General features: G+C 46.5%; 1 protein-coding gene across 6 annotated transcripts in view; it reads left to right on the top strand.

Moving 5' to 3' along the window:
• LOC138472139 (cyclin-dependent kinase 11B-like) overlaps positions 1-27,750 on the top strand; it is a 945,042-nt gene that overhangs the window by 433,857 nt on the left and 483,435 nt on the right. For all 6 annotated transcript variants that reach the window (XM_069610151.1, XM_069610152.1, XM_069610149.1 and 3 more), the window contains one exon: positions 1,486-1,614. In XM_069610151.1, coding sequence (XP_069466252.1) covers positions 1,486-1,614 — 129 coding nt within the window. The remainder of the gene's footprint in view (positions 1-1,485; positions 1,615-27,750) is intronic.

Genomic DNA, 27,750 nt, shown 5'->3' with positions numbered 1-27,750 from the left:
CAAAAAGCCTTGTCCCTAAATCACACTTTCCTGACTTTGGTCGGTGGAGGCCTGGCCAAGGATCCTTTCCCAGGCATATCCTACTGTCTGAGATTGAGTGAGTTAACTTACCTACACTTTACTTAATTTTTCGACTCCTTTAATCATAACCACTGGCATCATCAAGCTCTTAATAACCCCACCTGTGAAGTATAACTGCCCCTAAACCTTCTTAGGGTTGAGCTTTGTTAGTTATTTGTTAGAGATAGGCTACTCTAAAGTATCTTTGGTAGTTTTCATACCTCAGCGGACTTACTTGTGTTGCACTGGTTATTGAATCACATGCTCTCTAACTTGTCCTTAAGGTGAATGTATGTGTCCCCTTTGTGTTGGTGTGACAATATTTGACTAGAAGTTTGTACTTGCTTTGTGTGTATTTTAAAGACCTAATAATCCTTGTATATTTTTGTACTTGCCTGTCTAACTGGTATTATTGGTGTTGCTCTGTATGGATTCCTTGTAGCCTTGGACCACACTTCCTGAGTGTAAACCTTGCCGTTCTGCCTCCTTACCTTAACTGGGTTGGCTAGACTCCAGTGCCTTTCTGTTCACCATATTAGGTTAGCCTCCCAAAACCCGCTGCTAGGGTTGAGTTTTGTTAATCTTTTTTTAACTGTAATCTGCTAGTCAATATTACCATTTGCATATTTTTACTCTCCTACCAACCCTGCCAAAACCTTGCTAAATGCCCAGTACCTATACTGGTGGACAATGCCAGAGGGCAGAGTCGGCATGGGTGGGTATGGTCTCGGCTGTCTTTTCGCATGCATTCCAGAATACATTTCTTAGTGGTAATAATTTCATTTTGTTCTGGTTTGCTTTGATGAATTGAAATAGGGAATGCTATTGCTCCGAAATGTCATGTTTTCAATGGAATTGGGGACTAGATATTGGGTAGTTCAGTAGGATATCCTCCTAAATGAAGTTTTTCACTGCATTGAGCAACTACATAAATATTTCAGGTGAAAAAGGTATTGCGGACATTGGTATTCCTAGGCAGAAGTAACGAAAATCTAAATGGAAATGAAAATGATGCATTGGCGCCCATGGTGAAAAAAGGAAAATGCATGAGAAATTAACATTTGGAATGTTTTGTTTCTCTCCCCCCCCCTCTTCATTTCCTCAAGCCTTCGACACTAAATGTAGTGTCTCTAGACAGGCGTGAACCTTCAACGTGCAAGAGAAAAAGGAGCATTCAGTTTTAGTTGTGTGCTTTGAGCCTTTGAATTAAATCTCAGTTGTGTTTTTAGATGACTGTGGTGGTTTCGAGCTGACTTGCTTTAGGGCAGGCTATTAATTATCAAATTGCCATTTATTCTTAGTACGGAACATGCTGTATATTCTTTGGGGCTTAAAATGTAACTTCTGCTCATTGCAAATCCCTCCGCCCCCCAAATCCTTGCTTTTCTTTATATTATGTTTATTTCTTGCATTGTTTTCTGCTAGTTGCCACTCACCATAGAACAGCAAGAGAGGAACCTGGGCCAGGAGACAAAGTCAAGATAAATTATCGCAGTCGAAGCCCTCTTCAGCAAGTGAAGCCACGTTTTGAGAAGGGAGATCTTAAGAATCCAGGTACGATGATCGGTTCAAAGGAACCCAATGCTGTGACGATAGTAAAAGCTGCTAATGGCCCTCTGTACACTGGGGCCCTACCACGAGGTTACTTCAAGTAGACTGTCCATAAAAAAACGTAGTCTTGAAATTTCTTTTTTATTCGGTTGATCGCCAAATGATCTCCTTTTAATAGTGCCTTTGTGTCATAGAATCTTTGCTATGTTTAAGTAAAAATCTGGATTGTGCTCATTTAAATACTCTAAATAAGTGATACTTATCAAGGGTGCAGCATTTTTGACAAGTGGAATTCCTGCACCTTTGCAGTATCTTTTCCAGCTCTTAGGGGCCTCACTTGAGACCATGCTGTTGCTTAGCATAGAGACCACAGCCTTTTGAATCAGCGCAGCAGATATCAGTCGATATTTTCTCAAGGCTGTAGGAGTGGGCCTTTTGATCACCGTAACCAAAAGCAGGCCCACCCTTAAATAGTACGTACACACTTTGTCCGTAAAGCAAGTTTATTGTACAAAGGGCCGGAGGGGTTAGATGACATCAAGGTCAAACTAACCTGTGTCCCTGAACCATACAAACAGGCATTTTATACAATTTGCAACAGTTAAAGCACGCCCAAAGGATTTGTTAGTCAATCCTCCCACACATCATTGGTTAAACCTATACAATTTAACCATATTCCCTTCAGTTCCCACACTTCTTATTGGATACATTCATCTAAGCACCATCCTCTTTAACTTATAATTGCCTGTTTCATATTTAGACTACACCCCTCTTTAGGGCCTTTCCATATTTGGGCATAGCCTCATCCCCTAGTTAGAGTTCACACAACTTAGTTTCATTTATCACAGGTTCCAACTGGTTAGAAACCTTTACCCCATTATATGAAATTCAATAACCGACTCCTATATACTTAGATTGCATCTCCCCTTCACAGTGCACCTGTTTTGCCGCAGAGTTCTGTGTTAAATTAGGAATTGTGCTGGCTGAAAACCTGGGTTGGGCAATTGAACTGTGTGACTGAGAAGAACAAGTTACTTACTCCCGGTAACTTTCTTTCGACTGGATGTTTATCCCACTGATTCCTCATCTTGGATATCTCCAATATTCAGCTTCAGCTTCTTCGGAAAAAAATGTCGACAGTGTGTGCTGTGGGTGGATGCAGTCAACTCGATGTCCCTCGAGGGCCTCAGTCTCGAGGATGTCCTCACAGGCATATATAGCACGCACAGCGCCCGTTGGATGCAGTTCAGTTTTTCCGAGTAAGCTTACGCTTCAAGAACTACAGCACTTCAGAAATGTCCTCGAGAAATATCCAGAAATGTCTTAGTCCTCGACACTGACTATCCCGAAGACCTGGTTTAAAAAGTGTCAATACTGCGATGCCAAGATGTCGCTGACTCTTCTGCATCGAGTATGCTTGTGGTGTCTCGGTGTGGACCACAAGACCACGGCCTGTTCAAAGTGTCAAATCGATGACCGAAAAAGCTCTGAAGGAGTGTAAGGGGAAATTGGTGGTGGGTAGATTCCCTAAGAAATCCCAATCGACTGTGCCCAGACGTAGAAACCTTCTGACGAAGCGAGAGGTGACTCTCCTCAAGGAAAGAAGGCAAACAAGTCCAGCTCAAGGAGTGGCGTGAGATTGTGTTTAGTATCCTGTGGAGAACTACAGCAACCTTGACCTCCTGGCAATAGGAACCCAACCTTTGGTAGAAGTCTGTACTACACAGGTTGGTAGTGTGGCAGAGCAGCCAGGTTTATCTCAAGAGGGGTCAATGTGAGCAGTAGGGTTGTAACCGTTTCACAGTGACAGTTATTCAAATAAACACTTGCACTCAAAGTTTCTTGATTAAACAATTATTAATTTGTTATATAAGCCCTATTCAGAAGGGAGCAAAACATGCAACAATTATAATACACTTCAAAACGCACTGTTTCTCTAAATCAGATGGATACCCATTGGGGATGGCACACACACTTCGTACACCCTCAGGTGACTTAAATAGCTAGGATACTGTGGACATTGATACATCACTGGTACCTTTAGAGCAATACTGAGTTTGGTGTGAAGGTTAGATTGGGGAATAAAACAAAGGTTAACAAATAATTCATAAACAGGTAAGTACATTTTAAACCTTCCAATGTCGAGTACATTTAACCCTTTCCTGGGGTAAAGGTAAAGCCACAGAGTCAGAGGTGAGAAGAGTCTCAGGGAGCAATGTTAGTTGAGCAAAGTCTAGGGGAGATGAAGATCTTCTTTTCAGGTAAGTAAAAGTCTTGCACAATGTTTTTAAAAAAGTTTGTAGAAATAAGACTCACTTGAAGGGCCACAAGCTGGGAGGCTTGTGCGGGGTAAAGCTGCAAGCAACTCTACAGTGGCAACCAAGACCAGTCAACTGAAAGCAAGTAAGGCTACATAACGAGAGGTAAGTCCTCTTAGGTTTACAGTACCTTTGGTTAGAAGAAATGGTTCCAGCTGGCTTCTGTTCCTGTGCAGCTCTGCAGACCCTGTTGTTCCTGAGCCTCAGTCGTGGGGACAAGAGGGAGGACGTTTGGGGACTCCTGCAATGGGAAGGTCGGCGGCAGCAGCAATGGGCAAACTTCAATTCAGCGGCACTTTGCGGTTTCGGCTCCTCGCATCTACAGCAAATAGCAACAGTGCAGTTCTCAGATACCACTTCAGACTTTCCTTGCATCTGGGGCCCAGCACTCAGTTGAGGTGGCTCAGACTTGGTTAGTCCTGCTTCAGGGAAGTCTGGACGATCTTCCTCGCGCTCAGGTCTGACTTAAAGCGATCCACACAACCTGGTGTTCCTCTCCTTGGCACTTTGCTTCAAGAAGCAGCAGCAGTGGCAGTACCGCCAGCTCAGAGAGGATGTCCAAACAAGTTCACTTTATGGTTGATTGGTTCCACCAACCTAAGGGGGAGAAGTCATCCTTGCGGAGCTTCTCTAGTTGAAACTAATTCGGAGCTTTAGCACAGCAGCAGGGCTTCCCCCGGGCAAACCAAAGGTCCAGGAGTTGCAGCAAACGTCTCTTCCAAGTTCTTCTTCTGATTCTTTCGTCCAGTGGTCGAGACTGCCTTTCAAGCCAAAAAGTCCTGCCTTTTATGCAGGTTTCTCCCATTCATTCCAGCTTAGCTGTCAATCACACAGCAGGGTGGCTGTCCTCCGAGGACAGCTAGCCGGCCAATCACCTTTGGGTGCATTCCTGTAACCAAGGGGATTACGCACAGGGCACCTCCCTCACTTTCTGCCCCTGCCAGACTCATTGGAGCCAGAGGCGGGCTTCACTCGTGAGTCCTGCCAAAGAAAAAACGAACAAAGGGACCAAACCTGGTTTAGCGCATCTCAAGCACCTTTCCAGCAAGAAATTGCAAAAAATGCAAACGCAGCCCGCAGTAAAAACACACAATGGTAGTAAAAAGTAAACCACTGTCACCAGCCGTTAATTGTAGAATGGGTCACACAAAAATGTTACATGAGAAACTAGACAAAGCGGATACTAAGTAACCCCTCCAGCACCATATGGTAAGATAGTGTGTGCTGGGACTATAAAGTTACAAATTGTAAGTAAAGTAAATTTCACTTCACTGCTCTTGGAAACAGTAGTTTCTCCTAAAAGAGAAGGGATTTGAACCTTTGGGAAATGTAAGAGACTTCCCCGTGCCACTGCACTGAAGGTGCTGTGTGTCACATTGCAAAGATGACGACTATGGAGTTTGTCAGACTCCACAACCAAAAGAGAAAACAGTACAAAATCACTTCAAAATACACGAGAGAGTGGGAAAAAGAAATCTCCCACTCTCTCCAGGTTAAAAAAAATCCTCAAAATCCAGCAAAGTTGCTGGGGGTCTCTAGAGGGAATCAGCACATTTCTGAGAATTCTCCAGCATGGGGTCTGGCATGGATTCACATGCTCATGAATATTCCCCTGTCGTCGGGGTGGGAACCCTCAGTAAAGAAAAAATCAGTTTCATTTCAGAAACTATCTTTCTCCTAACAACCAATCACTGGTCTCTGGGTGATACTGCCCCCAGCCAATGACTGTCCTCTACCTAAGCCCCTCCTCTGGCAGCCATCTTCAGATTTGTACTGCATGTTCAAGTGTTGGGAGTCCTCGTGCTATAACGCTTGAGCTTTTACTGCGTTTTGCAATTTTATTTATTTTTTTCCGAAGAGTTTAGCTTTTTTTTCGGTCTATAGAGCCTCAAGCTCCATCGATCCACCTTCCGATTAACAGGGACCCCTTTCGGATTCTTCAGCACCCCTCAAGGGCGAATTTTGTCGAGTTAACTTATTGGAGGATTCCAGAAGCTTCTTCAAGATCTACGCTGCGTGGACATGGCGGATGAGAAGGACTCGGTGCCTCTTTTCAAGGTTTGCCCCGACTGCAACCTGCGGAATGTCTTTTCGGCCGGACATTCCATGTGCCTTTACTGCCTGCACTCAGACCCGACGCACGTGGAGGATGACTGTGCGTCTTGTCAGGAGATGGTACCCCGCACGCTGAACGATCAGCGCAGGTGTCTCAATGAGTGGCTGCAGGCCAAGTCTCCTGCTCTGGGTGAGTTCCATCAGCGTGCCTCCCCTGCCCAGAAGAAGAAGAAAGTTGAGCGGTCTTCTAAATCCTTTGAGAGCCCCCCTCCTGCGTGTGCTCAACATAAAGCTAAGCACCGCAAGTCCACTGCCACCGGGAGGGCCGTTGCAACAGGCTCCGTGGTGGTGTAGCACCGCGAGTCCACTGCCACCTGGAGGGCCGTTGCAACAGGCTCCGTGGTGGTGTCAGGTTTTCACATTTTGTATCTCACATTGGCAAGGGCTCTATGAGAATAGGCTGTGTTAAATATAATTTTAGGAAAGGTAGAAAAGGGGGTTAGTTAAGTATTGTACAAGCCCTGGGTAGAGAATTAAAAGATTTCATTTTCTTTTCTAGACTTACTCGATTTTCTTTAACTCACTTTCATTATAGAAAGAGGAAAATCTTCCAAGTCAAGATGGTGGAACACCTAGCTAGCAGTGATTGGTTTAGTTCATAGCAGGAAGCATTGTGTTGTCATTTGGAATGTTCTAATTAGTTCTAAACTACCTTTCATTAAAGTATTCATTAGAGTAGGTCATGTTTTCCTTAGCTCTGTGAAAAATACAGTAAAAGTATAATTAAGATAGTAGAATCTCTAGTTGTAAGTTTAGATTCAATAACGAAGCAGAAAATTAGTGGAAGAATTTCCAGCATAAACCAGGAAGCTGAAGTTGCAGAGTTCTTTGCACATCTTTCAAGGACTGAGCTAAGTGAATTCCCTATTGTGAAATATTCAAAGTATGGACTGTATAACTGAGCTCAATTGAAGTTTTAGGAGAAACCTGTTTTGAATGTGTTATATTAATTTTGAGTTTCAATATTTATTTTGAAGAGTAAACAAGTTCCTTAAGGAAATACACCAAAAGACATTAGCGATTTATTCTTTGATGTAAATAATTGTATTATATTAACAAGGTGTGCGGATCGCTACCGTCGCGTTACTAATGTACATAACAATTCTAAAACAAAGAACTAACAGTTTATAGTGGTTCTCCGTACGAATGTTTCCCGGCGCGTATTGTATTTATCTACGAGCGAGCGCAGACATTGGAAGAAAGGACCATCCGACGCCGCGGCCATTTTGTGGACTTCCAACGCTCTTCGTTCAGTTTTCTTCGTTGCTCATTGTACGAACAAGATCCTATGGGAAGTATATGTTGTTTACTCAGTGTTTGTTAGATAAGCAGATTTTAACTTTCCACAGTTATCGGCATCTTCAAAATATATATAAATAACAACCAGAGACATGCTTTGAGTAGCATACACAGCGCGAACGAGAAGGTGTCAGTTTCAAGTAGCTTATCTGATGAGTGTTCATCCACGCAGAAGGGCAAGTGAGAGCAGCTGACCAGAATTTTACTAAGACTATATTTAGAAGAACTCGCAGCAGTCTATTTTGGAAAATTCCTTCTAGCTGAATGTAATAAGGGCTACGACGAAAATACAGCAGGTAATTTAGATTAAGAAGATAAGTTATCATTCACTATAGCCTGTAAGGTATCGCCATTAATCACAATGTTTTTTTTGGAAAAGGATTCAAGAGGTAATGAGATCAAGGGAGAAGATAGATGAGTTGAAGATAAAGTATTGAGAGTACCACAGTCATCTTAGACGTCCCTAGAAGCAGCCTAATGGCAATGCAAGCTTAGGCTACAGGTAATTGGAATCAATAGACAGTGAGAAAACATCAGATGGATGAATAGAAAGACAATATGTTTTAAAAGGTGTATTTTTCTTTTAGGAACCCTACTGAATTGAAAGTTCCAGTGAGGAAAGTCTGAAGTACCTGCAGTGGGAGTTCTTGTCTTTTGTTGTTTTCTCCATTCCCCTTTCCCCTTGGGTTTGCCTGGCCAATAGTTTTATAAAGTTGGATTGTTGAGCAGGCAGGCTTAGGGGGTTTGGTGGGCCAGCTTCACTCCTGCAGGATCCAACTACTTCAGTTCCTTGACAGGTGGGCAGGGAGAGTACAGCGTCTCCAGCGCCTTCGACCAAGAGCCAATGCTCCGGATCTTCAAAGAAGAGGAAGTCGGACCATCCGGGCAAGCTCTTGGAGAAGACCCAGACAGGCCCTACAGAGAAGGCCAAGGGGGAGCGGGGCTCAGACCCTCCACTTAAGGTGAAGGCCTTCGCTTGACCAAGGCAGTGAAGGCCCCTTCCATCGAAGGAGTAGTGGCGTCCCTCGCGAAGGCCGCTGAGGCGGATCTGCAGGGCATGACCCCGAAGGCAAGAGTATCCCTGCCTGACAGGAGGGCGGGGGGAGTCTTTTCAGCCCATCGAAAAGACACTGGAGAAAATGCCTCATTTCACCGAATCGTCTCCCTTGGTTGCAGAGGAGGGGGGGGGTACGCTAGCCCTCCAGGGCACGGATATCTCCTCAGAAGAGGAGCTTACCAACCTCCAGACCTTTCAGGAGGAACGATGCGTCGAGAGCAAGCCCTACGGAAGGATCCCGACGGGGGCGATGACAAAGGTGACTACGAGGAGCTGCAGGGCGTTGAGGGCCTGGAGGACCAGCCTAAGCCGCCTTTACCAGCGCCGCGAGATGAAGACCCCACTTTTGATCCTGCTCTTGGATGACATTTGGGACGAGGGGTTGTCCCTCATGAAAAACCCTTCCTCGGCCTGGCGAAGAGGGACCCTTATGAGAAGAAATACAGGGTGCCGGACTCTGCGCCCAAGTGCTTACAGCCATCTCAAGACTATGGTTTCGGCAGCAGCCAAGAAGAAATCTTCGGGCGGCCTACTCCCCTCCCCCCCCCCCCAGACAGTGAGGGAAAGAAGTTGGATGCCATGGGGCGAAGTTATCACGTCGGCAGCGACGACCATCAATGCCGCAAATGCCCTCGCTATTGTGGCACGTTACAACGGGGAGCTCTGGATCAAGATCGCTCTCCTCCTGGACTTACTTCCCGAAGACAAGAGGGTGGAAGCTTTGGAGATCCTACAGGAAGGCGAGGTGGCTTCGGAACAACGCCATTACAGTGCCCACAGACATTGCCGACTCACTCTTCCGCCAAATGGGCAACAGCCTTTGCCTTCATCAGCGGGGCTGGCTGAGGGCCACTAATTTTCGCCAGGATGTTAAGTCGAGGGTGTTGGACATGCCGTTCAGGGAAAATTTGTTCGGTAAGACAGTGGACGAGTCTCTTTAGACCATCAATGCGGACACAGACGGCTCGTGCCTTGGGCACGCTCCAACAATGACGGCCGTCCTTTCTGACTTCCGGTGGAAAATCCCAAGGTTCTTCCTAAGGATTCGGTGGAGGTACTTCATCGTACAGTCAACCCTACCACTCGTCGGCCCAGGATACCTAGAGGGGGCGTGCCAAATCTGGATGAGGACGTCTTTGTTGTCAAGGTCCCCAAGGCGGTGCTTCAATGTCAAAACAGGATTGAACCGACCGTGGCGTTGGGCCCCCACCCGTGCACCCCAGTGGGCAAATTTCATCAGCGTGTGGAAGACCATCTCCAACTGTTGGGTGCTGGACGCTCTCGCCCACGGACATGCACTGGAATTTCAACGAAAGTGTCCACGAATGCCACCAGTGGTCCGGCAGGAAAACCACATCCCTCAGCTCCTGCTGGTGGTGAAGGCCATGTTAAGGAAGGGCGCGATAGAGCTCGTCCCAAAGAGGCTCCAGACTGTACTCTCGTTACTTCCTCGTCAAAAAGACGACTGGCGGATAGAGTCCCATCCTACACCTCCGTCTTCTGAACAAGTACATCAGGTCCCAAAAGTTCCGGAAGGTGACTATTCAGCATGTTCTACGACAGCTAGAAGAGGGAGATTTCCTGTCGTTGCTGGACCTGGAGGATGCTTACTTTCACATCCCCATCCACAAGGGGCACCACAAGTTTATTCGCTTCGTGGTTCAAGGCCAACATTACCAGTTGAAGGCCCTTCCCTTCGGATTGAAGTCGGTGCCAATGGTTTTCATGGGAGCTGTTTCTGGGAACCCGACTCGACATGGTGTCGTGCCTGGCGTCTTCGGAGGAGAGGATAGCGGCCATCTTCGGCAAGATAGCAAGGGCGAGGTCCATCAAGTCTCTGCTCGGCATGTTGTCGTCATGCATATACTTCATTCGATTGTGCAGGCTGCGGATGTGTCCATTGCAGGTGTTCTTCGATGCCCGCTGGATACAACTGTCGGAAAGCTTTGAGGACAAGATCACACTCACTGAGAGTGTCCGTTGAGCGATACGGTGGTGGGGGAGTTTGCGCGCATCTGTCGGGCCGTGTGGATTTCCAGACCCTGCCTTACCAGGAGACAGTGACGGACACCTCCCTGAAAGGATGGGGAGCACACACTGGAAGCCTTCACGCAAGAGGCCTGTGGCTGACGGAGGAGAAAGCGTTGCACATCAACTTTTCGGAGCTGCGGGCAGTGTTTTGGGCCCTCAAGTCTTTCCTTCTGTCCCTCAAGGGCAAGGTGGTGCGGGTCTTCACGGAGAACGCCACCACCATGTACTACATCAGGAAGCAGGTGGCACCAGGTCCCCGGCGGTCTCCAAAGAAGCGCAGGAACGTTGGCACTGGGCCGTCACCGAGGGGATGTTCCTCATGGCAGGAGTGAAGAACACAGTTGCGGACTCCCTCAGCAGGGAGCTCCGCTCTTGCTACGAGTGGGAGCTTCGGCAGGACCAAGTGGATCACCTGTTCCGCATATGGGGCAATCCCCAGATTGATCTATTTGTGACGCCGACGAACAAAAAGTGCGGGAGATTTGCCAGCAGGTTTCCCCAGTCGGGGAGCATGGGGGACGCAGTCTCATTCCCCTGGGAAGGCCTGTTCCTATATGCGTTTCCTCTGTTGCTTCTTCGACTAGTCCATCTCGGACGGGGCCGGTGCAGGATGATCCTCGTGGCACCGGCGTGGCCGAGACAGATATGGTACCCGGACCTTCTCGACATGTTGGTGGCCCCTCCAGTCAAATTTCTGGTGGTCGCAGATCTTCTTGCCAGGGAAGGAGGTGCAATTCTGCACCACGATCCAGGATCGCTGAACCTGCAGGCCTGGCTCCTGCAGTGTTAGAATTTGTGGGCTACGATCTCCCAGCGGACTGCAATGAAGTGCTTGCCAAGGCCAGAGCATTGTCTACTTTTAAATGCTACGGACATAAATGGAAAAGGTTCGCTGTTTGGTGCCGTGCACAGAAGATCGAGCCTCTACTAGTCACGGCTCTGCAGGTACTTCTGTATTTGCTGTCGTTGGCCAAGGCTGTACTGGCCCATGCTTCCATCAAAGTTCATCTGGCGCTATCTCCTGCTACACCAGATCTCCTGGACGATCATCCTTGTGGTTGCATCGATTAGTCAAGGAATTCATCAAAGGACTATTTCGCTCGTTCCCACCGATAAAGGCCCCGGCGTGGGAGCTCTGTTCGAGCCTATGCTTTCGGTGCCCCTGAAAATCTTGTAGTGGAAAACAGCTTTTCTTGTGGCCATCACCTCCGCACGGCGAGTGGGAGATATCCAGGCCCTCTTGTAAACCACCTTATTTGACATTCCACGAGACAAGGGTAGTGCTGCGGACGCACCCCTCCTTCATGCCCAAGGTGCCGTCGGACTTTCATCTTAACAAGCCCTTGGTGTTACCTGTATGCTTCCCGACTCCTTCGTCGCCGGCTGAGAGGATTTTGCACTGCTGGATGTGGCTAGAGCACTGAAGTTCTATGTGGACCGCACGAAGAGTTTCTGGAAGACTTTGGCCCTGTGAACCATGGGAAGGTCCTCTCCAAGGCTTCCATTTTCAGGTGGCTCTCTAGCTGCATCACCAATTGTCACCGGCCGGCAAACCGACCATTGCCTGGCTGTCCGAGATCCCATTCGACCAGAGCGATCTCTGCATCTACGGCGTTCCTGTCTGGTGTGCCCCGGCTTGACATCTGCAGGGCTGCTACATGGAGGTCGACGCACACCTTCACGAACGTCTACTGCGTTGACAGGGATTCCAGGGAGGAGTCAAGAGTCGGCCAGGCAGTGCTGCGCAACCTGTTCGTTGGAAGGTGAGCCTGGTGAGGAGGTAAGAGAGGTTTAATGTTGAGATGCTGAGATGCTTAATGTTGAGCCTTGCCACCTCCCATGGTTGTGCATGTGTGTACTGCTATGAATTCTTTGTTTGAGCATGTGAATCCATGCCAGACCCCATGATGGAGAAGGAACAAGTTACTTATCTGTAACTTTTGTTCTCCAGCATGTGTCTGGCATGGATTCACATGCGAACCCTCAGCGGCTCTTCTCTTGGTCTTACTGCCACTTTACGTGCTACCAAGTCTGAAGGTGAGGGGCCTAAGTAGAGGGCAGTCATTGGCTGGGGCAGTATGACCCAGAGACCAGTGATTGGTTGTTAGGAGAAAGACAGTTCAGAAGTAAAACTGAAACTGATTTTTTTCTTTACCGAGGATTCCCAGCTTGTCTGGGAATATTCATGAGCATGTGAATCCATGCCAGACCCATGCTGGAGAACAACAGTTACAGGTAACTTGTTACTTCTCCCTAACACAAACCAGTTCAAGGTAGCAGTGACGAGTGGTCTAGGCTAAGTCTCAAGGGGTGGTGAGCTTGTAAAGGGTCCACTATGTGTACATCCAATGGAAGTCTCAAAGTACACTTGGACAGTAGTATACAAATATTTATTTATGGCCAAATATCACTATGAAAAATGACTGCTAACAGGTAGATGTATCACACAACACTAGTAATAGAATGCATATATACAGTCACTAGAGTAGGGCATAATGTTTGTTTATTGTTTTTGTATGGCGCTACATAGAACAGGAAAACAAGATTGCTTAAAAACTTAGTTGCAGGCATAGTATAAATATACACATTACATCACATGAAAAAGAAAACAGTTGGGAGATAAACATATGTATAGTCAGGTTAATAGGTAGGGATAGTACTTGATTAGTCGAGGGGATCATTGGACTGTAGCCATGCGAGAATATTCCGTCTGAAGCTATAGTACGACTGGTCTGTTCTGATGTCAAGTGGGAGAGCATTCCAGTATTGGGCTGCCTTAACTGGGAAGCTGCTGCCGCCGCCTGTTTTTTTTTTTTTTTAGTCTAAATTTGGGTTTCTGAAGGAAGTAGGAGTCGGCGGCTCTGGTGGGGCGGGTGGAAGTTTTTCTTACAATTCTGGCTGCTAGGTACGGGGTGGGGCTGTAATATTGAGACATTTGAAGGTGAGTGAGGCTGTCTTAAGTGAGATTCTGTCACTAATTTTGAACCATTTGTGTTTTCTTCTAGTGTTGAAAATGTGTTCTTTAGAGGGTAGGTTGAGGGCAGTTCTAAGGGCATTGTTTTGCAATGTTTGAATTTTGTCAATGATGTATTTGTTAGCTCCCAAATACAGAGCATTGCAGTAGTGAAGTTTGGAAAGTATTAGGGCATTGGCAATGATGATGCAGCTGGCTTGGGTGAGGAAAGCTCTACTTGCCCTAATAAGTTTACACGTGTAGAACTTTATAATACAGATAAAACCCCTGCAAAGGAAAGTATAGATCTGTTTATGCACTACAGGTTCACAGAGAATTAACCCCAACTTCTAAAATCCTTGCCTAAGTTGTCTGCCCAAAAGTTCAGGAAAAGTTCTGACACAATTTGTAATGCTGGAAAACATGAAGTTAGGGTCTCTGGGGTCCAGTGAAAGATTCCAAGGGTTAGAGGACAAGTTATTCTAACTAACAAAAGTGTCCCCAACTTTCAGAAGGCTTATGTGAGTAAGCAATGGCAAAGCCAAAGTATTGTACAAGTTTTAGAAAAGTTAGCAAAACTTTTAAAGGGAGTTTAGGGGCAGGTAAGAACCACTGTAACTCCCCCTCCCCCCGTACTCTGATTCTTCACAGGACTTTGCAGGTCGATGGAAGATGATCAGAGGTTGCTGTTCCTGCCGTCCGCCTCAGCCTTTCAGCGCAGATCTCTGGTCGGTATTTTTAGCTGGTGCAAGGACTCTCGGATGAAGAATGCTGCAAAAAACGATGCAGGACCCCTCTCAGGACTGGACTCGGGTAAGGTGTTTCGGACAGTGGTCACCGCAGCACGGCGACGCAAAGGGACTTGCTTGTCACGGTTGGACCCCCCTCCTATCTCTGGTCCCCTTGAAGCTAGGACAACGAAATCTCTCAGAGGTAATTCTTGTAGGACAAGCTGAGGATCCACTAGGTTCCAGGCCTCAACGCGGATCAGTGACTTCACCAGCACAGTAGGCCAAACTCAGAGCTGTTCAGCGACAGGGCAGTCACAGGACATTACCAAAGGCTCTTCTTCACAGGTTACTGAGCAGACGTCTGGAATGGATGTTCCCTCAACTCCAAGGGTTGCAGCTCCTTCGCAGGACTGCTGGAAATCGTCAAGACGGGGCTCTTCCAGGACAGAAGCAGAAGTTGGTCGCCAGGCCTCCTTTAGATTAGATGGGTCACTGGTCTTCTCATGGGTTTCACAGCTGGACAGAAGTCTTGGCTCCTTCAGGTTTCTCCAGGATCTCTCTAGAGTTGGTGCAGGTGTCCTCTTCTTATCCCAAAAGCCAGGTAAGAGTAGAAACTCCAACTAGCCAATAGTAGAACTAGACAGACCGACTCGGACACACACACACATCACTCAGACACACACACACATATATCTCAGACACACACACACATATATCTCAGACACACACACACATATATCTCAGACACACACACACATCACTCGGACACACACACATCACTCGGACACACACACATCACTCGGACACACACACACACACACCCACCCCATCCCCCCAACCACTCGGACACACACACACCCCAACCACTCGGACACACACCAACCACTCGGACACACACACATCACTCGGAAACAGGCACAGAGGCACACAGAGACGCACACACACCTTTGTGGATTGGGACCAGACAGTCCCAGCCCACATCCTGCCAGCAAACACACATAGACCTGCAGTAGCTCCTCCAAAAGCCTCTGCTTTCCCGGGCACTGGAAGTCCATATGAACATTTTCCTGAGCCCACAGGTCAGGAAGAAGGCTAAAATACAAGATGGCTGGTGGACAAGCGACAAATCTTGTGACATGGCAATGTTTGGTCACTAGCCACAGTTGGTAGCCAAACGCAGTAAGGCTAAAACGAAAAGCACCAAAAAGCAGAGGTACTGTTTAGACTTGGGATACTTACCTCAGCTGTGCTCTTCTCAGTTGAGACTTGCATTGGCTACTTTGTTGGAGTTTATTCCAACTCTGATTTACACAACTGTAACAGCTTGTGACCCTACAAGCAATTTCTACAAAACTCTCGAAGTTTGCGCAAGGCCTTTTATTAACTAAGAAGTGCCTCAGCTCCATAGACTGTGGTTCAATTGACTTTGGCTGTCTTTGCTCCCTGCATACTCTTCTAGTCCACTCTTCTAGTCCATTGACTTTGATATTTCTGTCCCTCATAGGTGGTAACTTGTTTTACACTGTTATTGCTGGGAAAGGCTTGTCTAGACTTAATTGGAAGATTGAAGTATACTCACATTCCCCGAGAACCTGTTTAACCTTTTTCCTTCCTTTAACCTTTCCTTTATGCAACCTCAGAATCTGCAAAGTATAACTAGTGATATATAAATGCGGAATGTGAGCAGTGTCAGGTGTGGCTGCAGAGGGTACCCGATTGATTACCTTTGCCTTCATTCATATTTGGAAGAAACCAGAATGTCTTTATTGCAAACCTTTACTGCATAGAACGAGGAACAATACAGTCTGCTTTGTTTGTCTACATCCACTGAACTCCAGCTACGCTCGCTTTGCCATAAGAACTGCCCCTCTAGCGAAGCGTAACTAAGTATGAGCAGAGTGTCTGGTGGGCCGTGAGCACCGGACCCCATGGAAGAAGGCAGAACTTTACGTAGTTCCAAAAATAGGAAAGACAGTGATCTCGGCACATCCACAACGCCAGACGTTTCTCTGGATATAGTGGCAATACATGCCCTTCTGGACCCCTCGCCGCATCCTCAGAGTGAATTGGGTAAGAAAAAACATACAACGTTGAATATCTCTCTTCTGCCATCTCCAACGATACAACACACTGTATCCATTAATCCTCACTGATGGACTTTAGTCGATATAGTTCCACATCCTGTGGCTTCTTTAAATTCTACATTGTTGCTAACAGACTATTGTAGAAAGGGTGGGGGATGGTTGACTTGGAAATGTCAAATGATTACTTGGCTGTGCGTCCCCTCACCCCTGAACCAAATACTACATTGACCGTGTTGCCTCCGACGACCTTGGCACCTCCTATTAAAGACCTTGCCATGAATGGTATTCCTTCCACAAATCCGGATAAGGTCATACCTCAGAGCCCTGCGACACTTCCGACCCCTGCAGCATGTTCATGGAGCCCTTCCCTGTGTTTCCGCGAGAGCTGCAAACTCATAAAGCAGGATGAGGCTCCTACTGCAACTCTTGCGCTGACTCCCATTGTGATGCCTGATGCAACTTTACCCCTGGGAGCTGAGCCGTGACTATGGAAGCTCAAATGCATAAAATTCCTCCTGAGACTATTGTCCAAGACAGCTTGATGGAAAACACCACGCCTGCTGTCCAACTAGAAGCTCGGCATGAACCAGAAGTAACTAAGAACTGGCAAGGTCCCACCGCAAAAAGTGACCTGTTGGAAAGAGTTGCTCTTGCATGAAAACCAGGGTCCGACCCAAAAGTCGGTAAAACACCTAAAGAATAATGAACGACCGGGATACAGGTATTCAACAAAACAATTCCCATGTTTCACACAGAATTGAGGTACGTCATTGCCCACACGTACCACAAAAGAACAATTTAAAATACACAATCAACCTAGGATATATATAAAAAAAAAAGCCCTAGTGAGAGGCCGTGGGCGGGTATACCGTTCCCCTCCACCAACATGTTTAAAGCACCTTGCGCAGCAGAGGCCCAAATATTGGATGATCCATCTGATGCGGAAATTCTGGAAGGCATAGCAGCTTGCAGTGTTCTACCTGGCTCAACAGACAACCCCATAATGAGACTCCGAACTCGCACCAATTCTTACAATTTTGTACCTTTTTTTTTTTTTTAGACCAAACAAAAACAACTCTCTTCTGCCGCCTTCATTTACTTGGGGCCTCAAGAACAAAGCACCCCACGTGCACAAGGCTGCCCCAAGAACCCAAGAAATGAGCCATTCTGCGGAATCACTAGAGGATTATTTGAATGAGAACAAGGACCCGTTGACTAAAAATCTGACGGATGATGCGAAGTCTGATCCTTTAATGAGCCATGTTATGCTGATGATGCGAAGTCTGATCCTTTAATGAGCCATGTTATGCCGAACGCCCAAACAATGTCATCATCACCGGTCACCAAGGGTTATCCGCTATATGAATCGGCAATTGACCAGTTCCTTGCATCAAACCCAAACTTCTCCAGTACTAATACTGAGGCTTCCCAGCTTCAGATAGTAGAGATCCGATATCAGACCTAGAGTCTGGGATTCCGGACCTGACACATCCAGACTCTTTACAAATCACATCTGCTAATCCTGTGCATCAGAATCCAAGAACTTCAAATTCATACGACACTCCTTTGGGGGCAGGAGCGAAGTTCCCCTGCAAAACAGATTAGTAGGAAAAATAAACCCGACCTACTCACTATGATGTCGACTATTACCATCGCCCTTGTTCCTTTCATGAAACTGTATGAGCATCTTAATGATGCTCTTAAAGATCACACCACTCTGCTGGCTATGACCCATTCCAAGCTAGTTTTCCTTGAGGGGTATGTTACAGCTAATGGTTTGCGGGGACCAAGTGACCAGTTACAATGTGATTCGATGAAAGCCCACTCGAAATCTGGGTCAACCATAAGTGTATCACAAGGAACACAGACTACCATTGTGACTCAACAAGTAGATTTAACGGACGAACCAGGACACATTCAAACAAGCTGCATGCCAGCTTTAAGCAAAGATCCAGCCTCAGAGCAATACGAGCAAAGCAAGGACCCATATGTCGGCTCTGATCGGGGCCTTGAAGAAATCTCGACAGATGAGACCTTGCCAAATGAAGTAAATCCGGCATTTGTTATATTTACCACGAACAAACAGAATGGACTAGACAAAATGGCCTTAGCTAAACCCCGTCCCAAGACACGTTATCATTAAGAGCTAAGGTGTCATCTACATCGCAACTGAACAAGAAAGGTGTCCCTAAACCAGCTCCACAGAGAACTCCTTTCCTCTCAAAAACAAAAGATGTCCAAGACTGTAGTCTCAAGAACTTCACCAAAAGCACCTGCGCTTGTAACCAAGAACTTGACTAGTGTAACAAGTCCGTTGTTGCAATCGTTGTTGGATGTCTCAACATACACTATTGATGAGTCGCACATAGGTAACGATCTGCGTTACCTAGCTGTGCCTCTCCTGATCACAATAGAGAATGAGGTCAACACAAGCCCTGCAATGGTAAGCCCTTCATCACCTCCTTTTCTTACTAAGGCAGAAAAAAGGACAAAAAGCATCCATGGTTCAATTTATGACAAGCTGCTTCATGAAGATGCTTCTAGGAATACATGCCTAAAACCGCCCGCGCCTCCAACACTATATGTGGAACAGACAAGAACAGCTTCGCTTTGATAGGATCAGTGTCTTTTAGGTCCGAAGGGAGCTTTAAAAATTGTTGAGCACCCACCAGTTAGCAGAGCCACTAATACCACCAATCCACACATCAAAGATAGCAAAAGAATGTCTGTCTACTAATCGGGTGACCATGTGACAGGGTGGAGGTTTTATGAACAGAAAGACTGAAGGTCCGCCGCTGCAAGATCCGAAATATCGCACCCTGAAACTTGAGCGAATTTGGGACAAAGATAAGTTTATCCTCCGAGGACCATATTAGATCTTTTTCATTGTATTCCTAATTTGAGGCAACTTAGTTCAGAAGACGTAAGATTAATTGAATTTGTGGACGACCAATGAACGGACCGAATCTATCTACACTGTCATCAAGAACATGTATCAATGTATGTAATCAACGCGGTAGAAAGCATGTTGATGCTGGGATTTGATTTAACAACATAAAAAGATTCTGAGTGTGTATAAGCCCCTTGTCAGGCGGTTGGTATTACGCACAAACAACAAGCCTAAAGAGTTTCCGGCCACAACAGCTAACAAAGAAATCAAACGCGACAATCCTGAGGTAAAAGTACCTTTTAAAGAGCACAAAGGGACGCCCGACGTCGGGCTTGTTAACGGCCATTAAGTCTGGAAGTTCGCTGACGTCAATTAAATCTGTTTCAATGTCCCATTTGTCCCAAGAAACTCTATTAACCTGGGACATGTTGAAAAATGGTTTGGACCCTACATCAACAGCTAAGCTGGTTGTAATCAACGTCTATTTCAATCCGGCTGTTACAACCAACTAAGGATTCATCAATCATATATCTGACCTGATGGACAACTCTTATATTGTTCAACAAACACAGAACGTAATACTCTGCTGCGATTTAAACACCATGTATTCCCGGCAAACACAGTGACCAATTAAATTTACACCACCTTGCTCAAAACTCTAGATCTAGCATGTGGAACACCCTAATGGCGACGTAAGACATGCACATGCTTAATTGTAACACCAGAGAAGATATGCCCCCTAATGCGACTTGGGAAAACATGGGCTGTTCTTCTGTGATTGACTACATCTTTGTATCCGGTCACTTATTACCTCAGGTGACCTCATTCAAGATTCTACAAACAAAGAATAGTGATCACCATGCGTTGTATATGGAATGGTCTGGATCTGCTCGGAATCCCCGACAAAAAATCACGTCCAAAGTATGTCACTGGTGGAGGTACACGTCTAAAATTGCTGAATGCCAGCATGACGAATCTCGCAGCATCCTTCAGGTCAGAGGGCGAACCGGTTGAATATACCCCACTTCTTTAACCTTAAACTTCTAGTTCCTCCAAAAAAACCTAAATCGCGTCTCAACCACATCCATGTTTTCAAGTTAGTTGAACGTAGAAAAGTGGTGAGAAGGCTCTCCAAAGTAGCCAAGAGATCAGGAGAACCATCTGCCATTGAAAATCTTCAAACAGGAAAAAACAAGAACTGGCTTTATGCTTTCAGACGGTCACTATACCAACAAGGCTCGTAAATCATGCTTAAAATTCTAGTGGGAAAAAAAACAAATGACTTTTGGTCCCTAATTAAATTTGTGGGACAACAGATGCATGACTACCCGATGAATCCCATCATTGAATCTGTTTGGATTGAATATTTCGAGACTCTATATGCCTCTGCTTCCGACATTACTGCATCTAACATCAGTGCTGTTGATAGTGTCCCTTGGGTCTCCTCGCTGTCCATCGATTACATACAGTGTCGGATTGCAAAGTTAAACAACTCAAGAGCTCTGGGACCTGATGGACCCACTAATCCTATCCTCAAGGAACATCAGGCTAAATGGGCACCCCTTATTCACATACTCCTGCAACAGATCTCGAACTCCTGCACAATTCCGATCTCAGAAGAAGGGAGATTGTGGTCCCCATTTTCAAAAGTGGGCACCTTAATAACGCAAAGAACTATCGACCCATCGCCCTCCTCAATGTGATAGGTAAGCTGTATGGTACAATTATATTGGATAATTTCAGCATCTGGCGCCAGGAACCAGAGAATAAACAATCCATTTCAAACTGGGTTTGTGAAAGGCGTTGGGACATCTGCCAACATCTTCATTCTCAATATGTTGAAAGGCCGAGCAAAGCAAGGCAAAGCTAAAATCTTTTTACCCTTTTTAGATCTGGTTCAAACATTTGACCAGATCGACTGCCGAGGTTGTGGAGCAATTTGGAAGCAAAAAAGTGTCCAAAGTCGTTATTGGGCCCATTGCTCTACAATCTTTAGTTTGCGGCTAAACAAAGCGGGCCTGCTTGTCAAGGAAATTCCAACAGCTAAAGGAGTTAAACAGGGGTGCCCAATGGCTGCAGCCTTATTTTAACTTCTTTTTGGCCTACATCAAGAATTCAGACCCTGCCCTCAGAGCCTTCCCTCCGACTGTTGGCGGAGTCTTACTACCATGCATACTCTACGCCGACGATATAGTCCTAATAGATCAGATGCCCATAGGACGTGCCATAAAATCTTAAATATGGGCGATTTCCATCCTTCCGGTGCATGTCTTTTACAAATCAAAGGCTGTTCCAACTCTCACCTATGGACCTGACGCAATGCCAAATATTCCACATACGGTTTGGCCACAACTAGAAGTTTTTTTTTTTAAAGTGTGAATTCTTCTGTCATCAACTTTGATTCATACAATATGGCGAGAGTTGGGTTTGTCATTAAAATCTATTGTTGACTGGAACAACCTTGCATTTCTACGGAAGTGTTTGCTATCTGAGTGCCTAGAAATCCTAAAAATGTTGCATAAAGTGATCATTTCCTCTAACACTGTCCTATTGCAGAAATGGAGAAAGAAAACATGTAGTTTGTTGGAAGAGACTCAGTGCTCATTCAATGTTCTTCTTACTAACCCTATGATGGTCAAACGTAAGCTGCGCTAGCTGGATTGGATCACCACTCTTGATTTGGCAGCGAAATGCAAACGGACCGGCCACATTCCAGCTGAACCAAGGAAACTCTGTGGTTTGTGGATACTTAAATCAATCACTGGATCGAAAATTGAGACCGCAATTCCTTCGTACAGGTCTTCATCCCTATCATATGAATAAGATTCAAGCAATCTGCAGGCAATCGGTCACCGATAAATGCAGATTCTGCAAAGACACTTTAGCTGTGGGTTTAATAAGCATTTGGTGACTTTGTGCAGAGCTTTAGTGAAGATCTGCACCAAACATTTTAGACATTTGCTAACAGACTACCAGAGCGAAGTGAACGATACCTGGTGGTCATTGCTGATAGCAGGGAACACAAACCGTGTCGCACAATTGCTTTAACTCAATTTCTGAATTCTTTATTTTCCATGCGAATTTCATTGCTACAGCTCACATTTACCCCTCTTAAGATATTCCTGGCTGCTCAGTCACACTACCAACTTGTGTAGTACAGACCTATATCAAAAGGTTGCTTACCTAATACCAAGCAGATGGGTGTTTAGTCTCGCAGTGTTACATCAATTCTTACCTAACGGGGGGTCATAAAAATGGATGGAAAGTTGCAGTAAATGGAAATCGTTCCTAACATGTACCACCACCAGCAATTATCGAATGGAACCTAATTGGAGACCCACATAGCCATTAACATGCAGTGGTCTGAGGCACAATTAAACCTTACTTAAAGATCAGGCGTCGCAGCATTGGTTCCTTTTTGTAAGACCTCTGGTGATAGACCCCGTCTTATGCAGCAGCACATTCCTCCTGCATGAAGGCTGTGTAGAGGTGGAGCCAAGTACCCCACCCAAGCTCCTCCCTCATTCTGCCTGTATGTTGGCAGCCAGAGTTTGGGACACGTGCAGTACCAGTGAAAATACCTATACCAAAGAGAATCCTGGAAGTAAGATTCCCATTGAGAAAGCCATACATGCATTCATGACAATATGATTTCCATTTGAATGAAATCCCGGAGGAAGTGTGAAAACTGAGCAAAAGGGAAGACTGGTGACGTCATGAAAAGCAGAGCTGACACACCCAGAAGAGATGCAAAGACGAGAGAACATAAATATTGTATAGGCTCTAAAGAGGAGGTGTTAAAGATGAGCAACATTTCGGGCTCGATGAAGCTGCTCATACTTCAGAAATAATTAAGATATCAAGTCATTTTATAATTGTACAGATGCAGTAACGCAAGCAGACAAAGTATTCGTAAAGGCTGGCTATGTAGTGAATAGATTGCGGCGATGCACCAACCTATATGAATAGCATATGTAAGGACTATGGATGAATCCATAATGTACTTTTTCAGAGCTGGATCCCATGAGCAGAAAGACTTTTTCAGGTTGTCGCAGTTAGAAATTGATAACTTAACCATGGAGGTGAATCAAAGAAAGGCTTGGTTGCCCCAAGATCAGGATGTGAAGTCCACTGCGAGCCTGAATGTTCAAGCAGTGGTTACAGAACATGTGAAAAGAACAAACTCCTGTCTTGGGTGAGAATCGAACATTGAAGATGTCAGAGGTTCATCATTTAATAGTATTTTAAATGCTGCAAGATTCGAAAAGATGGTCTGCAGTCACGTGGTCAGATGAAAATACAGTGGGATGAACTGTATCGAAACAAAGAAGACAGAGTATGCCTATACTCCCTCATATTCTCCAGAGCAAAGAACATTTCGAAGGCCAAGTTCAAAGCCTAATTAACTAAACGGGCTGCAAGAGTGATGAAAGATGACAGGCTAATTGGTGGGAAGCTATGGTTATGACCAGCCCACCAGAACCTTGGTGGCAGCCTGCGTGCTGCTTACGTGAGTGGAATATTACAGAGGGGCATGAAGGTGCCAACCAATTATAGCGGTCCAACCCCACCGACAAGTGCAACTGCACCAGAGGTGACTTTCTAGGGGCCTCACCAGGCATACTTCCAACCTCCGGAACCAACGGACTCTGCGGCAGTGGCAGCCTCGCATCCAGTTTCCCCAACAATGACTGGAGCGTGTTCAGCACCTGTAAGGATAGCAGGGATTGAGGATTTACCAACAGGTAAAGGGGCGTCCCAGCCCCCACCCCACTCGAAGTCGACGGCAATGCACTCTGCAGACCCAGAGCTGACGGATCAAAAAGCGACTCGGAAACAGAATACCCAGCCAGTTCTTGTTGCAGAATGTCCACAGGAAACATGGGCTCAAAGCTGGCAGACTGCCACGGCCCACCGGTTGGCAACAAGCCTTCCGAAACCATCTGCGTCGACAACAATAATAGCTGACAACTGTCAGTCAGTCGTGCACAGAGCCGACGACACAGACGACGACGGAAAACCATAATGTACGCCCACCGTCGACGAGGGAACATCAGTCGACGCTCTCGTCGTCGGGACCGCAGTCTCCACGGTCTTAGTCTTCACCAGTGACCCGGACTATCTGGAAGATGAACCGGAATGGTGCTTCGAAGAATCCCAGCTGGACGAGGACCTATGATGATCTTTAGACAACAAGTGCTTAGTTGAAGACTCCTTAGGCTTCACCTACCCTTTGTCCGACACCTTTGACTTCTCGGGCCTACCACCAGACCCCCTTGGACTTGTCAGGCCGATCTGACTTGGATAGCGAGGAACCACTCGCCCCTGTCGAATGATGCAGCCTGGACGTAGAAGACTTGCTTCCTCTCCCCACCTCCGACGTAGGCAACTCTGCCCGCTGCTTCTTAGTGGGGGGTTCCACCGTTGGTGCTCAGGGGCCTTCTATGCCCTCACCGAAGCCTGGCTCACCCGGGCCGAATCCCACTTCAGAAGCCAGGTAAGTGCCCTCGTTTGGCCAACAGATTAGCTGGCGGTTAGTCTTTCAATGTCTTCGGCGAAAACCCCTGGCATATCTCGCAGGTATCTGCTGAATGATGGGGGTATGGACAGTAGAGACAGTCTGTATGGCCATTCCCTTCGAAGACCACCTTTAGGCCGCAGGTAGCACAAGGCCTAAACAGAGATTGTTTCTGGGCCACAGGTGACATACTGGCCGGATAAAAAACGCACATGCAAAACACGAAGAGAAACACAAGGTGATCCCAACAGTTTGGAGACGGTTGAAATCTGAAGGGTAGCCACTGGGGCAGGGCTATTTATATCAGATGTCCTGTAGCCTAAAGCACCCAAAAAGAACGTCAGTAGGACACTAAAGTGTCGAAGTTTTCCATAAGAAAATGCTAAGTTAGTTACCGAGGTTTCCCAACCTGACGGGAAATATTCACAGCATGTGAATCCATGAAAGAGACCAACGTTGGAGAAATGGAGTTACAGGTAAGAAACCACTCCCTTCTCGACCCCTGGCACTCTGTTCCTGCAGCAGCAAAGAAGTACAGCCAGTCGGGGAAGGTTGTCCAGTGGAGTTCGTCTCGGGGTTAGTTGGTCCCACTAACCCAAGGGAAGAAGTCGTCCCTTCCAGAGCTTCTCTTGTCAATCAGAAAACAGAGTTTCAGCACAGCAGCAGGGCTTCACCGGGCAAATCAAAGATCGAGGAGGATGCAGCAACCTTGGTTCACGGTTTCATCGGGTTGTTCTTCTGATTGGTCGACTCTGGCTTGTGTCCCAAAACCCTCTCCTTTTAAGCAGGTATCTCCCATTCATGCACAGCCTAGCTGTCACTGAAACAGCAGGGTGGCTGTCCTGAAAGCACAGACAGCCAGCCAATCGGGACTGGGTGCTTTCAGACATTCCTAAAGATAAAGGACAGGTGAGTTTCGGGAACCTCCCTCATTTCCTGCTTTTCCAAACACACTGGAGCCAGAGCCGGTTTCAATACTGAAGCCCGCCAAAGGCAAAATGTACAAAGGGCGCAAACCTGGCTTAGCATGCAGAGTAAAAGGCAAGAAAGACCTCAGTCATAAAATGGCAAAAAAAAAGACCGGGCCATTTTCACAAAATGGTCACCCATGGGTGCTATACTGCAGCTGAGGATTCAGCCTGCGGTAGAAGAACAATGGTAGGAAAATTAAACCACTGCCACCAGCCATTTAAAGTAATGAGGGGTAACATAAAAAATGTTACATGAGTAGGTAGGAAAAGGGGCTACCCCCCAGCACTCCACATAGGATGGTGTGTGCTGGACCTACAAAGAGAAAATGTAAGTAAAGTGAATTTCACTTTACTATTCTTTGGAACAATAGTTCACCCAAGAAAAGGTCTTTCAACCTTATGAGAAATCTAAAGGATTTCTCTGTAACGCTGCACTGAAGGTGCTGTGTGTCACCATACAAAACGTAGATGCCTATGGAGTTTTTCAGACTCCAGAAATAAAGGAAACATGATCCAAATCAGGTCAAAACACATGAGTGAGAAAAAGGGCTCACTCAATCCCAGATTAAAATTTAAAAGTCCTAAAGTCCAGCAAAAGAGCTGGGGGAGGGGGGGGTCTCTAAGGTGGGAGGAATTAAGTACTAAAATTAAAAATTTCCCTAACACCCCATCCCCCTGCTCGTTTTAGGAAGCTGCGGTATATGCAAAATGTGGGAACTGCTCTCCTCTAGGTCTTGCAAAGCCACTGCCACATGTTTAGCAGCGTGCGTTTTGATTGAGGTTAATGCGCGACGCTTTGGCAGGACGGAAGAAGGGTGCAGTCTAATGGCAAATGGTACCAATCCGGTGGGTGCTTTTAGGAGTACAGGGAGCGAGCAAAAAAGTTAGAAAGGTTGACGTGCACCGGACCTGATTGTACCAAAAACCGCAAGAGGTGGTTTACATGCAGTGGAAAGGTCGTCTTCCTCCTTCTCTTGTCTTTCTTTTTCTTCATGTTAGTAACCGTTTTCGGTAACAATGGTATGATTGGTCAGATGCAGTAGGTTATGGGCAGGCACTGGTTTGATTCACCTCCTTCCTAACTGACCGTTTGTCCAAAACCATTCTGGCCCCTTTCTCCTCCCCTTCCGCTACTTGTGCCGTCCCCCAGGGCTCCATTCTTTCGCCCTGGCTCTTTTACATATACCTTTCTCTGCTGGCACGACTCATTTCCTCCTTCTTTCCAGTGCTACGCTGACGATACTCTTCTTCAAACTTCACACTGACGCCCTTGCACCCCACCTTCATCCCTGACTGCATCTCTGCCATCCAAGACGGTGCACTACCTATGACCTCTGTCTGCCAGCAAAACAGTTTCTCCCTATTGGGTCCCTGCACCATACTTCTTCCCTGCACTCTGGCCTTCCCCCATGGGCCCCCCACCCCCTCCACTCTAGCTTGGAATCTCGGCGTCATCTTCGACTCCTCCCTTTCCTTCATCCCTCATATTCATGACATTGTCAAGAAGTCCCACATTCAGCTCTTCCTTCACAAAGGAACTCTACCCTTTCTCACCTTTCCCCAGAGACTCATGTTACCCGCGCTCTAGTTCTCTACAGGCTAGACTACTGCAATAGCCTCTTCCTTAATCTTCCTTTCTCCAGCTAATCCCAGAATAGGGCAGCAAGACTTAACCTTGGCCTCAAGCCCAGGGGCCGCATCCCTCCTGCCCTACAAAGCCTTGACTGGCTCCCAGTCTCAGCACGGATTAAATTCAATTCCCTCCATCATACACAAGGCTATTTGGGCCCGGGGACCACTCTATCTTCAAAGCTTCTTGACCAAATACTCTCCTCCCCGACTCCTCAGTTCCTCTGGCCCCAACTCCCTGCATGTTAAGCGCTTTGCTAAACAGAGCTGGTTGGCGATCACTTTCATCGGCTGGCTTCCTCCTGTGGAACAGCCTCCCTCTCCGGCTGTGTCTTGAGCAAAACCTCCTTAAGTTCCGAAAAGGCCTCAAGACCTTTCTCTTTACCTCTTCCTTCTCCTCCTCTCTTCCCTGCTAATCTTACAGCAGCGTGACTAATGTGCAGGGCCCTTATCTGTCCTTAGGGCCTTGTCCCCCACCACATCTCTCATCCCCGCCGCTGTCTTTCTGCTGCGCTTAATTGGGCTCACCCTACCCATGGGTGG

The sequence above is a fragment of the Ambystoma mexicanum genome, chromosome 8, assembly GCF_040938575.1.
Source record: "Ambystoma mexicanum isolate Mex_15411 chromosome 8, UKY_AmexF1_1, whole genome shotgun sequence".
NCBI classification, from domain to species: Eukaryota; Metazoa; Chordata; class Amphibia; order Caudata; family Ambystomatidae; genus Ambystoma; species Ambystoma mexicanum.
Note: the sequence above shows the minus strand (reverse complement) of the source record. Positions and strands in the feature narration are given on the sequence as shown.